Genomic DNA, 18685 nt, shown 5'->3' with positions numbered 1-18685 from the left:
TTCGACCTTCAAAATGCTGAGCGTCGAATCGTACTGTCACACTTTGTAGAAATAGTTCATATTTTTTCATTTCATAGGTATGAAGTTAAAAAGCTTTGAAATGAAAGCAAATGTCCATATTGTTCTCTAAACTAGATATATTGACATTATTTTAACCAGAAGCATAGAGTTATGAGCATTTATAATTTGATGTTTCAAGGAAATGTAACTTTTCTTGAACATGGAGAGCAAAAGCATCAAGGAGACATAATATATTGAATATTTTCTATTTTGGTGCATTTCTTTTAACATTCAGCTGTGATCTGGATTGCTAAATAATGATCCATGATACTGTTCGCTAAAAATACGGAACATCTTGAACAGTCTAAAAACAGCAAAAACATACTGTAGCAGAATGAAAACATTTAATCTCTGACCAGGACTCCAACCCAGGACCTCGTCTGCAATTCATTCATTCTAATGATTCATAGACAGACTTCGTTGTTTACATTTTTAATTGTAACTACCACTATATTTTGAAAAGTATGCGAAAAGCTCTGGTACGGTATCTACGTGGCATTGCCAAATTTATTCAAACTACGCAACGAAAATAACGCCAACGTTTCTTTATCTTGTCAGTATATTAACTAAGTAGTTCTGTGGTTTTGATAATGTAGTGAAATGAAATGAAATGCTAAATATTTCGCGTACTTTAAGTTAAGAGGCTCAGCGCGATATTGCCATTACTCAACAACAGATATGGTTTGTTGTATAGACGTGTTTGTGGATTAGAAGATTTTCTCACTTTATTTTAATTAGACAGACTTCCTGTAATAATTTCTCAAATTAGAGTTATGATTGCAAGATACCTGCGGTACGGGTTCAATACCCCTTCGACGCTAGGTTTTCTTCCTTGAAAAGATATGACAGTTTCTTTTTTCGGAGGTGGTTGGGTTGTTAATTATATATATTTCATGATTTAAATGTTGTTTAAGAAATAATATACCCAACGTCGACGCTAGGTTGTTGGTAAGTCAAAACTTTGAGTAAGTAAGTTGACATTTCGATTAAGCAAGGCAAAATTTCGAGTTGTTATTAGTTATCATCGGTTTGAATCAAGCGTTTGACATCTATGAGTATAATTGCGAAATCATGTATGCTAAAACAACGTAAAATATAACATAGCAAACAAATAAGATTTTACACGCTCTCATCACTACAAAAATCACGTTCGATGAGTACTGTAACGCTAGAGAAAAGTGACGCTAGAGAAAGGTGAAATACACAAGAGTTAACAAGACAGGTCTTATGAGTTACCATCAGTATAAAAGTTCCTTGAGATTTATATTTAGAGACAATGTATGGTAAAAAGTAAAATAAACAAGCATTTAACAAGCAATGAATTACCATCAGTATAAAAGATACTTTCCATCAGTATTATTTTGGGACCATTTATGCTAAAAATGTGAATTTTCTATACTGAGATCATGTATGCTATATACAAGAGCAAAATTATATTAGGACCAATCAGAACAAATGTGCTGAAGAATCGTAATATCAACAAGTAACTTGATAGTGCTACCATTAGTTTAAATGCCAGGTTCCATGAGTATTCCTTTCAGAATCTGTATGTTAAATAAACTAAAAATATTAACGAGTTAAACAAGCAAGTTGGTATCAATTCAAATGCCGCGTTCCACGGATATTATTGTGCAACCGTGCGTGCTATAGAAATACAATACAATAGTTAACAAGCGAGTTGGTACAAGTTATCGTCATACAAAATGATTTGTTTGAGACTCTGTATACAAATGAAACATTAAATATAAACAAGTAAGCAAAAGATTTGGTAGTAATTATGATCACTATCAAAGCAACCTTCCAATAATATTAATTTTAAAAAAATGAATGTTGAGAAAACTTTGTATACTTAAGAGAAAACCAGTTATCAAAACAATATAACACGAAGCATGAGCAAGAACAAAAACATTGTCTTGCATGTTTGCATCAAAGAAAGCTAACATTTTTGCCTCTTGCACTTTGTTGGACAATGTAAGAATACAATTGTTCTGAAACAATATGTAAGTAGGTAGTGTAATGTTCACTGAAAACTAGATAGATATAAAATGTTTTCCGAACTTCAATGTCTGTACGTTTATACGTTTTCATACGTTGCACTGCTGTCCGCATGAGCTTTTAGCACACAATAGCAAAATTCAAACTGTTCCTGAAAAAAAAAATTAAACCGTATATATTTATGGATCTTCAATGTTCTTATACAAACTTAAGGAATTCTGCAAATTTGGTAAGCCGGATTACTTTCAAATTATTTACCTAGAAAACTTTGATTAAAGTCAAAATCTGATAAACGGACACAAAAGTCATGCCATGAATAAATTGCAACTAGTTTGTACATTTATAAAACCGCCAAAGTCACTTTTAGTGGTGTCAGTATTGTATGTAATTGTCCCATACAAATGCTTGTTAGACTAACAAATAAAATCGACAGCAGGGCTGTAACTCCAGAAACAAATAATCGCACATGGAAGTCCCGGCAATAATTATGTACGTATCCACTTAATGGACAATAATCTGAAAAGAGCTGGTAATAAGCGCTTGTCCACTTCATGTCGATCATGTATACCGAGTTTCATTTCAGTTCGATGGAAATGTAGTGCAAATTCTTATAAAATTGTTCAAAAAGAGCCGCATCTTGAGAAAAATAATTGGACAGGGAAGTCAAATCCTCATATTTCAATTGGATGGAAACGATATGAGACCTTGTTTATACAAGAAAGTGTGACAGACAGACGGGCTGAAGGACTGACGGGCAGTTCAAACACAGTATGCCGCTCAGGCTTTCGACATCGTGGACATGAAAGTCCAATGAAGTTTGGTCAAAATTGTTAGGAAGGAGGTAGTTTAAACTTCATGTACATTGTTTTAATTACAAACATGTATCTTACATTGCAAGCCAACACCAACAACAGCACTGATGTATTAAAAGAGCTCCATAGTTTCCTAAACAATTGCATGAAAGCTTGTTATGAGGCGATGCAAATGAAAAATTAGTTAACCATTAAAGCTATTCTGCTTCCGTTAATGTGAAGCTTAACGAAAACATTACAACTTACAAAATTGGGAATAATTTGCTGTCGCCTGATATGCAGTTGACGGATAACTTGTGGAATGGAAACCTCACCATCGAATCTCACACGCTCCATGATGTTCATCAGTACCACAATCAGACCACTGCGCTCTGCCCCGTTTCTAGAACGTTTTAGACAAATGTATATTACTAAAATACTCGTACATTTTACTATTTTACATAAAACAACAAGTTACACACAATAAGTCCCACGATTATGCCACGTATATTTTAAATCATTTGCACTGGAAAACTTACAGACATTGGGCAACCACAGGCTTATTTTCAGTCTGTCTCTGGATACATTCAAGATCTTGTAGAAATGACAACATCTTATATGGATCATGTGGTGTTATCTTTCCCGGCGGCCATTGTTTACAAACAAACTGTGTGAACATGTGTTCCTAAAATGAATGTCAAATAAAAACAATGTTAATTTCACAATGTATGTATGTATTCCTGATAATAGCATTAAAATCTTGTCATATCGCTCACAAAATATAAGTTACTCTTAAAGATTTTTTTTTCACATGTCAATAAATTCAACAATTGTAAAAATTCTATTACTTCATTTCGGTATTCTCTTTGATTTGTCCATGAAATTCTCCATATATATATTATCCAGAAATATAACTGGGATAAAATTCTTAAATTTATAAATTTGACTTGTTTTCTTCATACCACATTACATTTGAAGAACTTCACGTGATAAATTAAAAATATCAATCAACCGTGAAGTCAGTAGTCCCATAATAGCCGTTTCGCACGAAATTCACGTGCGCTTGTAATTTACGATTTTATTTTATTGTCATTGAAAACATTGATGACTGACTCACTTGAAAAACAGCAAAATCTTAAAAGAAATATTGTTGGTTGCATAGCACGACTGAATCAAATCCAGCGTGAGCGCGCAATTGGTATGTTACAATGCAACTGTCGCACAGAAGATATAGCCAGACTTTCGTGAAAACTGACATTACTGACTTCACAGTAGATTGATTTTTTTTTCAAATTTAACACCTGAAGTTCTTCTTCAAGTGTAATATGGTATGAAGAAAACAAGTCAAACTTATAAATCTAAGTATTTTTCAACATATCCAGTAACATCGATAGTTCTTTCTGTTCAGTATATACATTGGAAGTATCTTTTGTTTGAATATTTCAAATTTTGAATGATTACTATGTGTCCTCTTAGTTAAATGAGGCGAGATCAGATCTAAAAATGATGATGTCGCAAGTTCGTCACCGGACGAGGTATATCACGGCCTGTAAACACTGGCTCGTCCTCTTTGAGGAGATGAGTTGAAAAAAGAGCCAATGATACTTCCGAGGAGGCGCTAATGACCGGAACTTTATGCAGAATGTAAACAAAGGAGAAGGGTGAGTTGATTTTTTCCTTTCTCACATAAATGCCAGGCCCTATTTCAAAAAATAGCCAATGTAGTTCCACTCAGAAATGATTATACTTTTTATATATGCAGGCCATTTTGCAAGGTAATTGCATTCCTTGACGTGAGAACTTTTGAAAGTTGGAAAATAGAGCAAGTCTAAACCAAAAGTAGACATTTTCCAATATATTTCGCCGTAATGTACACAGATAAGAGTAAACATACATTGTACCAATTTTTCCCATAATCGTATATTAAAAATGAATGATTTATGTGTTTTAATGGCGAGTTTTACCTCTCTATGCTCAATTTTGGCTACGAGGAGGAGCCAAAGCCTTGGAGGAGGCGCTAAGAACCAGAGTCGGAGCCACTGACCAGTTCTTTTTCTGAGTGTATAAAGCTCTTTCCTCGTATAAAGCATTTCAGTTCTCGCAATGTGATATTTATCTCGGTTTAGTGTTATCTAATTTAATTCGATGCTTGAAATTGTATTATACTACCCAATTGCACATATTCTACCTAACATAAAAATATTTGTGTTTGTATCAATGCGACGGCTACACATTTAAATGTTAAATGGTCAATTTTATTTAAAATGTTTGCAAAGAAAGGATTCCCAATTCTGTATGATATTGAATATTAAATTTGTTCGTTCCAGATGGGTCTGTTTAAAGGAAAACGCAGAAAAGGGTTACTGTTGACAATGAAAAAGAACTACATAAAATATAAATGTAAAAGAAGTGAAAATGAAACACTACACAATACATCAGATTTAGACAAACAGTTTAAAAATGTTACTACAAGCACCCCAAATAAACAGAAGCGCAAGCGAACGGCTGCCAACAGTAATAAAATAAAGTCTCCTTTGCACAAGAAATGTAAAGTATTATCACCGATTGTTCACTGGTTCAATGCAACTAAACATCCTCACAACACACCCAGAAAATGCATAGACTTCAAATGTGAAAACGAATTAAGTATATCTAGGGACAGTATTAATTCAGTTGAACATGACTCTGACGTCTTTGAAGAAACATTCTTATATTCCGAAGAAAATACTAAAATTTCCTCGGAGTTTGAACCATGCTCTACATCCGTTACTGCGAGCATAAAAGGAAACGTCTTCCACTCTGGCCTTTTAAATGACACTTTAAATAAAGATTCAACAGCGTCATGCGCCAGCGATTCAAGGAAGAATATGACTGTAGACACTGAAGATGAAACTTTGAAGAATTTGTTTACCGATGCCATGAAGATTTTGAAAGAAAACAATCTCGATATTGAAATAGTTACATTCTTAAAGCTAGTGTCCCTAAGAAAGTTTCCATTAGACAATGTAGCTTTTCAGCTTTTCTTAGATGTTGTAAAATGGTTCGACAGTGAAGATGTAAGGTCAGTTCGATATAATGACACATCAATGAAGTTCTTTTGGTTGGGGAAGCGCTTATTTGGAGGGCGTTTTTTACGCTTCATGGGTGGTCCAAAAATGAAACATGTCTTTTGCAAGGGAATACTCGCTTGTCGCCGTCTTCTTCGAAGATCAACTTTGCATGCCCTAGCAATGCAGTTTTATCCCAGTTCAACCCTCTTGGCTTTGAGTTATCTTTTGAAAATGGCCCTGGATTAATTGAATCAATGATAGACTTAGTAGCAGAAAATAATAATGAACAAGTTTCCTATGTCCTGATGTTTGACGGCAAGAAGATAAAGCGTGGTGCAGATATGGATCTTCTTGGATTTGAAAAAGAGCCAGCGTCAGAAAGAAAGTTAAAGTTTGATGCTGACATGCAGGAAGTTTCAAATGCACTGAAAAAGGCAAAATATTTAGATGTACTGAAGGAAAATGGTCAAACAATTGATCGTAATCTAACTGCAGAGCTGTTTCATGAACTACTAACATGTTTCAAAATTTTCTCTCGGTACCTTATGGAATTGCGGCAAATGAGAAAAACTAAAGAAATGGCAATGAGTAAATATAAGGAGAGAATATTGAAAGATCCAGCACTCGCTAAATCTTTAGAGTATGCGATGGATTCTTGTCGAACGGCATCATACTTGATAGATAAAAGTGTATCAAGTCTGCTAGATGTCCAGTTTGTACTGTGCAATACAAGAGCATACATAAATGGTTGTTTAACATTCTTCCCGAGACAAAGAGGCGAAGAGATCAATATAAGTAAACAGCCAAATGTGAAACTACTTCATGACGACAATATTGACTCCTTACCTACAGAACTAGTCAAACAACGGACAGAGAGATGGTATAATGATAGACAGCAAATGAAGATTACTGGAAGCACTAAATACTCAGCTATTGGTTGCGATGGGTTGAAATGTCTTCATTCGCATTTCGACAGTGTTGTTAGTGGTGTACACAAAGATACCCCGAATGAATCACAGAGAAAAGCAATGGAGCATGGAACAGAATCTGAAGTGCATGAAATTGCCACTCTTTCAGGCATTATAATGCCCTTCTTATTCCCAGATATGGTATATTGTGAAGAAGGATACTATATTGAAAATAATATGCTGGTATCGGCTGACGGCAGTCTCCGAGACAAATCGGGATCAAAGATGTATTTTGCATTTGAAGGTAAAGCCCCATGCAATGAAATAAATATGAAATGCCTGCAATATTACAGTGTACCAGTTAGATATATCCCCCAGACATTGTTTGAATCTAAGTTCATGAATTCCGAGAAAGGCACAATATATTTGTGCTGGACGCATGACAGCACAACATTGTTCAGAGTCCCGGGCAGTGAGTCTGTATGCTCTTCAGTGGACAATATCATTAAAGATGTATACACAGATGAAGTACCTAAACGTCCAACAAGAATTCCATCTGCAATTAAGAAACTTAAGGAAGACATGAAATACCACGCTACACAATGTGAGTTTTTAGGCGAGTTTCCGTCTTTATATGGAATCAACATAGAAGACACAACTACAGATGAAGCAAACAATAGCAGTATGTATTCTTATCAAGAATTAACAAGAGCACTTCTCAAGGCTATACAAACATTGAAAGATGTGTACAGTTTAAGAAGGGTATATGCATCACAAGTTCTCGTATACTTACTTGCCGATCTTGATCGGCTATGGAAACCAGAAATGCCGCATGCGGTTCCTGTAATGTTTTGTTACAGGGGATATAGCTTTCCAATGGATGTGGCAAGGAAGCTACTGGAACATAGCATTAAAGCTTGTGTTCAGATAGGATTACATGTGGCTGTTGTATCCTCGGATGGAGAGTTCATACCATTGATGGTACAGGACAAATCAGGTCAACCGCTGACAAAGCATCAGCTGAGTAAGCGAGTTTGGTCAGAAGTATGCAAGATGAAGAAAAATGAAATAATAAAAGAATTGAAAAGTATCAACAAAACACACAGAACTTACTCTGACAGCATTGGGAAGGTATCACTTGAAAGCACAGATGGTGGATTCAACATTAGAACACCTACACATGGATGGAAAAAGAAAATAACATCTAAAGCTAAGGTCAATGACATTCTGGAACATGAAACCACTGAGAGTGTAAACACAGATGTCCCATGCCACCCGCATGTACAGTCTTGGACCAACTATAACTTAAATGATGATAGGTTAGACAGTGCCACTTCTACGGACCATGATCTTAATGAGACCATCTCGTACGATTTTGAAGAGTTGTTACAAGAACAAGAACACGAGAAACCACAAGAGTCGGTGTTGAGTATACAAGAAGCACAGGATATTTGTTATTTGCTGAATAAGCGGAAACCTTCAAAGTGGAAGGAAATAACGCCCGAAGAGATGATCAATAAGCTATTGACTAAGCCAAAGACATTACTTCAAGATGAGCTTTTAGACGTGTCAAAGTATTTGAACCTAAAGTTAATTGGAACAGAGAAAGAACTCAAGGTTAAAAATGTAACGAAACACGTCTTACTTCAACAACTAGCAAATCTCCTTGGGTCTAGAGTAGAACAGACGCAACCAAAAATACAGAAACGAGTAAAACAGCCAAAGATTTTACAGGTCCTAGCAACGTCAGTTCTCTCAAAACCAAGCTTTCCAAAACAGGTCCTCAACATTTCGTATTCTGCTTACGTCTGGCCAAACAAAGTAAAGGAATGGCAGGCAAATGGGAAAACTGCAGAGCGAGTTAAGGTGTTTGGGGAAAGAGAAGAAGATGATGTGTTTTTTGAACCTTATTATATCCCGGAATTCGATGAAGATAGTAATGAATTTAGAATATTCACGTATGACAAGACACATCTGGGTACAAACCTTAGAAAGGCAATATGCTTAGATAGGGTTAAAGGCATCTCATTGAAGGCATGGAAATATGTATCCATGAAAAACCCTGACATATTGCACCCTTCAATCATCGAAGTCACTGAAGGAAAGATACTAGATCAGATGAAGGAGAAACTTTCAAGAAATATGATGAGTAAGGCAGTAGAAGAAGAGATGTCAGCAGGAGGTTTCACTGAGGAAGCTGTATTTTGTAAAGTAATACGAGAAGGTTTATACGAAGCTGACGATATGCCAGGGATACCGGCATTCGAAAGGTGCAAGAGACGTTTAGCACTTATAAAATGGTTAGACAAAGAAGTCAATTTTGGCAACTTTCCGCCTTACGAAAGCTATATACTAGGAATGTCTCACATTCTATATGAAGGATTACGTGCAAGTCAAGAGGGAAAGATGTATCTTTATGCCCTAGCAAACTCTAGAACATACTGTGTAAGAGCACCGAACACTCTGTGCAGTGAATCTTTCTTTGGTTCCATGCAAGAAACTGATCCTTGGGGTCAGGGAATCCTAAGTGCCAGCGGAGTGCAAAAGCATCTTGCAGACTTTACAACAATTACAGCCATGAAAATGGACGACACCAGGTAATTTGTTATTACATGAGCAATTTGTGCTAGCGGTTACATGTAGCAAAATATGTGATCAATTTACAATTGCTTTAATTCCTTTTCAAGACAATAACTTGTCGTTATTGTCATCTTTGTATTCAAAACCTCGTTTTAAATTTTATCTATTAGAGTTTTCAAAGGTGCAGCTATATCTTTGATGTCTTAAGCAATCATTTCTCAATTAAATGATGTTTTGAAACACTTTCAAACAAACTTACGTTACGCATTGATATTTCATTATATAGAAAGATCTGCCATGACACACCTATGTGCTTTCAATTTATAGATACTATTTTTACATATAGGCCCGGATATTACTTTTCTAGCTGTTAGTTTGTTTTCTTAATTTAATATAGAAACATACATATAAAGACTAAAAGTGACACAGCTTATCCTAACCCGACAGTGCAGAAGCCAGACGACGCTAAAGGACAAGTCAGTATGCAGCGGAATATCGTTTGTGAATGCCGGAAAAATAAATTTATCCAGTGCATTATACCAAGGTAATTTCAATGTACATATGTACATTATTTGATTAAAATAAAACCAATGGTAGTATATCCAGTTTATTATACGACCAAAGGAACCTATTAGGTTATCACGCCGATGTCCGTCCTCTATGTCTGTCTGTCCGCTAGTCCGTCCGTAAGCAATTTCGTGTCCGCTCTGTAAGTATTGAACCTTTTGAAGGATCTAGAAGAAACTTGATACACATATTCAAAACATCTAGGTGATATGTCAATGTTTCCTGTCTGCTGTGTAAGTCTAACTGTTTGAAGGATTTTTAAGAAACTTGCCACAAGTATTCACCACACTAAGACAAGTTGCAGTGCGCATGTTCTGGATGACTCACTTCAAGGTCAAGATCACATTTAGGGGTGAAAGTTTATACCTTCGGGTGTATATGCTCCTCATTGCGGTGCTATTGATTTATTCCAATATGAAGGCTATATGATAATGGTTACTAAAACAGTAAAAAGTAACTTATGATAAATTTCTTCCATGCCAGAGTTTGAGCTTTTTTCTTACATCACATATACATCTTCCTTTGATTCCTTCAATGACCTAACTTAAGAAATTATATTATAAACCTTTTTATGTTTTACATGAAACATGTTTACTGTAAGAAAATTTTGAGTGATAAATGTTATACCAAAAATAATTAATTATCAAAATATCGACTTGTAACAAATCTTTTCAATAGACTTGCTTTATTTTTTTTTCAGGAACCATTTTTTTGACACAGCGGCTCGAGCAAGAGTACAGAAAAAAGAACAAATATACAAGCCAAGTACGTCCGGAACTTTTCGAGGCGAACAACCAATTCGCGCACAATATGGATACAAGATAAACGAAGCCAGAATGTTGCCTTCCAAGCGTATGGCAATAGAATCTTTAACGGACAATGATATTTTGTAACTCAGCAAGAAATATAAAACGTTTTATAACGAATGTAATAGCTAGCTATAACTCAGTATTAAGTACATATAAAGTACATGTAAATACTTCTATTATGTCTAACTTAAATATATATACATGTATATATATCTTTTTCCAATGACTGCCTTGATTCAGCGAATGTTGTGTTTTTTTTATGATACAAGTCGGAAAATAAAGCCATTGCAAGATAAATCGGTTTTGAAAGCGACTATCATTCCATAAACTATTTGGATAATCATTATAATTTTAAAATAAATTGTGTGATGATATTTAGTTTATCACTCTTCACTTATTACTATTGTATACAACAGAATAAAAATGCTGAATTAATTCCTACTTTTATTGTTGCTATCAGCCAATCAATAACAGGAAAATGCTTCTTAGCATAATAACAAAACATGTAATATAAGTAAAACATGATCAACAATAACATGAAAAATTGTTTCAATGTAGAATAAATGTTATATCAAAATAATCCCTATATAATATAAGTGCAAATAAGGCAAGAACTGTCGGAGGACAGCAACGCTCGACTATTCAAAAGCCTAGTCAATTGAATCAATATTAAAGTCCAAAAACGGGCATGTTTTTATAAAATTGCAACACAGGCTTTACGAACCTGTATAACGCATGTCAGCTCATGACAATGGACAAATGTGTGAATTTTAAATTCATTTCTATTAATAGGTACTGAGATACCAACTTACATACTAAACCTTAACTAAAACTTTCAGAGAAAGGTCCATAATTTTGTAAAAAATTCAAAACTGAGTTATGGAACCTTTGCAAAATTACTCAGTTTATCACACTGAATAGGTATTTGAAGTTTCAATCCATTCCCACAGGTAGTTACTGAGATACCAGCTTACATAAAACACTTAACCAAATCCGGACGTCCACGCTGACGCCGACGCATGGATGAGTCCAATAGCTTTTCATATTCTTTGAATAGTCGAGCTAAACATGGAAGATAAATGTAATACAGTTCTACCCAAATGAGATTTAACATGCCAAGCATTTAACCTCAATTAACGAATTTTCAATAACAATATTAAAATCGGTATACAGTAGATATATATTGCAGCGTTCTGGTGCAAGCAGGGATTTCACTTTATGTTAAATACTACTTAGTATCTCATACGAAGGACTTATTATCTCCTATATAGGACATATAATCTCTGACATAGTACTTATTATCTACTACGTAGGTGTAAGAATCTCCAACATAGGACATAGTATCTCCTACGTACGACATACTATCTCTTTTAATTATCTCTAAATTTGGACCTAGTAACTCCTACCGCTGACTTAATATCTTCTACGTAGGACTAAGTATCTCCTACGTAGGACTTAGTATCTCCTACATAGTTTTATGATCTGCTATGTAGGAGATACTAAGTCCTGCATAGGATATATTAAGTCCTACGTAGGAAATGATACTAAATCCTACGTAGGAGATACTAAGTCCTACGTAGAAGCTAATAAGTCCTATCTAGGAGAAACGAAATCTTATGTAACTGTTAGCATGTCCTATGTAATATGTAGAAGGTAATAAGTCTTATGTAGGAGATAGTTAGTCCTACAAGGGAGATACTAAGTACTACATAGGAGATACTAACTTCTACGTGTAAGATAGTAAGTTCTACGTAGGAGATACTGAGTCATACATATGATAAACTAACTCCTGCGTAGGAGATACTTAGTCCTATGTAGAAAATATTATGTCCTACGTACGAGATACTAAGTCGTACGGAAGACATATTTAGATTTCTCTGTTGGCACCAGGACGCTATTTAAGATAACAAAATGTAATTGACCGAAACAAGAAAAATATATCTAAAAAAATAATTATGTCAATATGCATGCTGTTCTACGTATACATAATTTATAAAATAGACTGTGGTTATAACAATACATATTAGCTTAAAGGACAATTAAAATAAAAATGTCCCATGACAATATGTCACTCTTACTCGAAAGCAAGAGGGCCGTGGTGGACATACATTGCTCATCTGAGTTACGCTGCTTGCTTGAACAGCTTTGGTAGATGACTATGCAAGGAGAATGTATGAAATATTTTTGAAGAATTGCTCATCCATCTGACAATAATGTCTTCAAATTATCCTGCAGCTGAAAACGGGTAGATAATTTGCGCACGCGCGTGTGTGTGTGCGCGCGCGCGTGTGCATAGGAATGGATTGCAGATTGGGTAAGACATTTGGATATTTTTGTTGGGTTTAATGTTGCCCAGAAACAATTTTGTTGAATGATGACATAGGCTAGTAAGAGACAGTATCAAACAGTTCCACAATATACATGTACTACATGAATTTAAATAGTTTTTTAAAATAAATGTCTCCATTAATAATATAAATTTGATAACTTCTGTATAAAGTATTTTACTTTTAGTAATCTTTGTGAACATTCTTCACGTGACGAGTTAATGAATACCTCCTGTTGAACAATTTTCCGCAAACTTGACATTGGTATTGGTTTCCTGAGTGTTTTGCACACAGTAAGCACTTGTGATCTTTGCTGTCAGGTTTACCACATGTTACTTTATGGCGATTTAAATTTCTTGCGTATGCGAATTTTGCTTGACAAACCTCACACCTTAACTTGTCTTCACCATGGCACTGGCGTTTGTGATCCTGTAAATCTCTTTTTGATAGAAATGTTTTTTCACATTCTGTACAATTTTGACTCTTTTGAACGTCCATATGAACATTCCTTTGATGCACCTTCAAACCGTAAACACTGCTGCAACGCCGGTTGCAAACAAGGCACACTGTTCTTCGTGTTGTATGTTCGTGTATATTTCCGATGTGAAATGTAAGTCTACTCTTTGAACTATATGACTTTCCGCATGTATCACACGTGTACTCCTTTTTTGTCCCCTGATTGCATTCCATGATTCTGCAAAAGAAAAAAAAGTCATCAGTGACGGACAAAGAAATTTACACTCTTGGATGAAAGGGGTTTAATGTTGACAAACGACACAAACATGTAAACAACAATAACAAGATCTGTCAGCAGACTTGTAATGAAGATCGGCGTAAAAGACGAAAAGTTTAATAAAGGGTTGTGGTGGTGAGAGATTGGTTTTTTTGTAATTTTAACTGTTTTGTTAGTGGGGGCTACTCGAATAAGCAACAATATTAAAAATTGAACATTTTATTTCAGGAAAAACGTCTCCCACTCATACGCACACACACGCACGCACGCACGCACACACACATGCGGAAATTACGAAAGTCTACAAATTAAGGGACATGGTTCCAAGGAATATCACTCAACCATAACATTTTAACGATATGCACAACTAAGCTTGATACTTTTAAATCCTTTAAATTTTGGCGAAATTCCAGCGCTATGAACTACGACAAACTGTAATCACTCGTGAGGTTTTGTGAAAATCAGAATAATTTTATACAATCAGCAAGTAGTGCAAACACTGTTAAAAATAAGACAAAGCAAGGGTTTGGTGTAAATACCTCCATATTGTATCGGAGCAGTTATCCGGAGAAGGTAAAATAGGGGTCATAAGTCGTAGAAAATTTAACAAGCAAATTCGATGAATTGGTACTCCCCGCATAAAGGTTTTGTGGTGAGGAATGGGAAAAAATATATCTGGCAAAAAGTTTAGAATGCTACTAAGTAGCAAATAATTTCAATAGTCAAAATCAACAGAAAATGAATGTGGTTTTTTTGTTGGGGTGGAGGTGGGGGGGGGGGGCGAGGTTGACCGGGTGAGGGTACAAAACATCACATGTTGATTATAAATATTGATTGAAAATTAAAAACGAAAGAAAAAAATGGGTGGCGGTGGTGGTGGTGGTGGGGGTAATGTATGATCGGGGTGGTGGGCATGACTCAGCGGGGTGGAGGAGTGATGTGGGGGAACAATTCAACTTTGCATGTTGATAAATATCTAAGAAAGGTCTGAAAAAATAAATAATGAAAAGGAATGAATTTTTTTTTGGTGCGGGGGGGGGGGGGGGGGGGGGGGGGGGGCAAGGTGGTAGGTGTGTTATGAACAAATCTGTACATGTTTAAAGAATTAAAAGGCAATAACTCTAAGGAAAATTGACCAATTTAAATCAAAAGACAGGCATCATCTAATTAGTTTGGTTAATATTTATTTCAAGTTTCATGAAATTCTACCAGCTTGTTACTGAGAAATGTCTGCAGACGAGGATTTTTTATTAAATCAAGGGCAGTAACTCTGAGGGAAATTGACCAATCAAAAACTATTGACGGGCATCATCACGATATGTTGGTGCATGTTTATTTCAAGTTTTATGAAATTCTACCTGATAGTTACTGAGAAATGGTTGCGTACGGACATTTTTTGGCATTTTTATCAAATCAAGGGCAATAACTCTAAGGGAAATTAACTAATTCCAAAAAAGATGACGGCCATCATCGCAGTATTTTGGTTTACGTTTATTTCAAGTTTCGTGAAATTCTACCTGCCAGTTACTGAGAAATGTCTGCGGACAGACGGACGCACGCACTAACGGACGGACAACGCCATTTCAATACCATCGTCCCGACTTTGTCAGGCGGGGGATAAAAAGTTGGTTTCCCCCCCCCCCCCCTCACGCCCCAGGTATATATGTACCATTATCAGTAAATAATAATACACAGTGATTGGTCCTCCTCAGTATGTAGGTAGCCGCAGATCTGAATAATACGATAATGTAAAGGGAGAAGAAATAAACTAGTTGACATTTTACCAACTACTATTTTAAGACATAAAATGTTGCCATTACTTCATCATTCTACACCTATAATATTTTTTTGTGAAATGAAAAAATAGTGTGTACTTATTATTAAATATTAATAAGGGGAGGGGATTCCAAGTGGTCAACTTTTTTCTGTTCTGTTTACACGACATCGACACATTTGGTTTGGCGAACTCAAACGTTTATAACAGCCGCTGTTAAGGGAGTTCTTAAATGCCCAGAACATACTTTTATACGCGTCAAATCTTTCAAAGGAAAAGGATTACCTGCATTAAGGTTTCGATGGAGGCCTTGAGAAACAAAAATCAAACAACACCAAATCATAGAAAGAAAGAGTTGTTTGACATGAAAATTGAACAGCATGTAAAACATGTATATTACTTTACGAAACAAGTGTCAGTATACTGATATAAACATTGAATTCCGGAAAAGGGCTGCCTAAAGGGGCTCCACTTCCGGACAGTTAAACGCCTTTAAAAACTCACCATTTTCAAAGAACTGTTACACATGTTCGTTTTGATGCATTTGCAATAGCGTGCGAGTGGTGAAATTTCACGTAACAAGGTGGAACATAGTTTTCAGCAATTGTTTATCCTTTTTTCTTTACAAATGGCATTCATTTTCAAAGGGAGACAACTTTTTCTCAAAGATTACTTAAAATAATCGGAAAAAGTTGTTTCCCTTTGAAAATGAATGCCATTTGTACTTAAAATAATCGGGAACAGTTGTCTCCCTTTGAAAATGAATGCCATATGTAAAGAAATAATGATAAACAATTGCTGAAAACTGTGTTCCACCTTGTTATGCGAAATTTCACCACTCGCACGCTATTGCAAATGCATCAAAACGAACATGTGTAACAGTTCTTTGAAAATGGTGAGTTTTTAAAGGCGTTTAACTGTCCGGAAGTGGAGCCCCTTTAGGCAGCCCTTTTCCGGAATTCAATATTTATATCAGTATACCGACACTTGTTTCGTAAAGTAATATACATGTTTTACATGCTGTTCAATTTTCAGGTCAAACAACTCATTCTTTGTATGATTTGGTGTTGTTTGATTTTTGTTTCTCAAGGCCTCCATCGAAACCTTAACAAACGTAACAGTGCAATCTCAAAACAAACAATATGTAAACACGCAACGCTGCAAACGGCGGTCACATTTCTAAGGGATGCAATTCTTATTTTTTATAGCGACAGTATTGGCCTTTTTTTTAGAGTTTATATAGATCTAAATTTCTGAAATAATGCTTAATCTTATTGGAAGTAAAGTTTTCAAATTACATTAATTACTTGCAATCGCGTAATGTTTAAACGTCTTATATTTGGTTAAAAAGAGCAACTTTTATAGCCACAGTATTTGAACATTATTTATACACGATGGGCTGTATCAACATACATGCTTCCTTACAAAGGTTATTTAAGTAAAATTAGAAAACTGTATTTATAATTTTGAAACTGTAAGCTCATTAACGATCAATAACCATTCTTACTACGTAACATTAATGAAAAACAAAGTCTGACAGCAAATATTGCCTCAACAGATGACAGCCTATTTACAACTCCCAATACTTATAGTAAATACTATTAATAACTTAATATGACTTTCACTGTACATAGAACGATTGGCAAACGGACAAGGATAAGAAAAAACCAATATAATACTTGCGGTTCAACCAGGAAATAAAAAACGTTTTCAGTTTCATGGTTATCATTAGAACATCTGGGAGAAGTAGTTTGAGTTTTAGCATTTTCATATATACGTAATCGCATAAGACAATTTACAAGTAGACAAAAACATTTACCTAGCATTTGTAAGTACCCAGTGAAGCACATATTGCAATTGCATTTCAAGACTACCACAAAGTTAACACTACTTGCATTAGATACGAAAACCGTTATAGTCTAGGAAATGTCCCTTTCATAAAAATATCATAATTATACAATTTATAACGCCATGATAGCCCATCATTACACAAGTTCAAAAGAAAAGAGAAGTGTAAATATATCGGAATACATTATTAGGATAGTATCTTGTTACAATATCAGCCATCAGATGTTTCTCACAATGTATGTGAGAATGTCTGATACATTAAAATATCTCAGTTTCAAGGTGCTTTGGCTCCAACTCCGGTTCTTAGCGCCTCCTCTGCGGCGGTGGCTCCTCCACATGGTGGTAAATGCACATATATGCAATAAACACGCTAATATATCACATAAGTCATGCAGTAGTAAGATATGCTTTTCAGCAAGATTGATGCAGTGATTATAAAATCTTAAATTTGTGTAAATTAGGGCGAAATATATGGGAAAATATCTACTTTCGGTTTGAACTTGCTCTATTTTCCAACTTTTAAAAGTTCTCACGTCAAGGAATGCAATTACCTTGCAAAATGGCCTGCATATATAAAAGGTATAATCATGTCTGAGTGGAACTACATTGGCTATTTTTTGAAATAGGGCCTGGCATTTATGTGAGAAAGGAAAAAATCAACTCACCCTTCTCCTTTGTTTACATTCTGCATAAAGTTCCGGTCATTAGCGCCTCCTCGGAAGTATCATTGGCTCTTTTTTCAACTCATCTCCTCAAAGAGGACGAGCCAGTGTTTACAGGCCGTGTATATGTTATCCGTAAGGACTTATTAAGAAGTGACTTTGTCCTCCACCTCTTATTCATTTCGAGAAGTTGCCAGTTGCTTGCTGACAACAGGTTAGTACCATTATATCATCCAGACACACTAGCTAGGAAAACTGCCCGCCGTTACATTGTTTAAATAATGTTGAAAACAGCGCTGAACCCAAAATTAACAAACAAACTTTTCATAACCTGTTAAAGAATATGTCAAAGGTAAACTACTCACATTTGAATCGAACTCTAGCTTATGGACTTTGGATATATAAACTCCCTTGTCTTGTTCGGACACCAATGTTATCGTGAAGGGACCATGCTTTATCGATCCACTGTCTGGTAAGTAGACCCCTGTCTGTGTTGAAGTAAAAGATATGAAGTATGTGTCTGTAAAAAATTTTGCTGTACAGAAAAACTTATAAATTATGTAAATTATATCAAAGAAGGG

At 35.3% G+C, this 18685-nt stretch overlaps 1 protein-coding gene across 1 annotated transcript in view; it reads right to left on the bottom strand.

Annotated features, from left to right (window-relative positions):
- Nucleotides 1–250: 250 nt before the first annotated feature.
- LOC123543877 (receptor-type tyrosine-protein phosphatase mu-like) overlaps nucleotides 251–18685 on the bottom strand; it is a 68292-nt gene continuing 49857 nt past the window's right edge. Inside the window, exons 27-30 of the mRNA XM_053544277.1 lie at nucleotides 18470–18592; nucleotides 3386–3531; nucleotides 3114–3249; nucleotides 251–2206 (exon numbers count right to left, since the gene is read on the bottom strand). Of these exons, the coding sequence (XP_053400252.1) occupies nucleotides 2135–2206; nucleotides 3114–3249; nucleotides 3386–3531; nucleotides 18470–18592 (477 nt within the window). The 3' untranslated portion in view covers nucleotides 251–2134. The remainder of the gene's footprint in view (nucleotides 2207–3113; nucleotides 3250–3385; nucleotides 3532–18469; nucleotides 18593–18685) is intronic.

This window comes from Mercenaria mercenaria, chromosome 5 (assembly GCF_021730395.1).
Source record: "Mercenaria mercenaria strain notata chromosome 5, MADL_Memer_1, whole genome shotgun sequence".
In the NCBI taxonomy this organism is placed as follows: domain Eukaryota; kingdom Metazoa; phylum Mollusca; class Bivalvia; order Venerida; family Veneridae; genus Mercenaria; species Mercenaria mercenaria.
The sequence above is the reverse complement of the archived record's forward strand: the minus strand, read 5'-3'. Positions and strand labels throughout refer to the sequence as shown.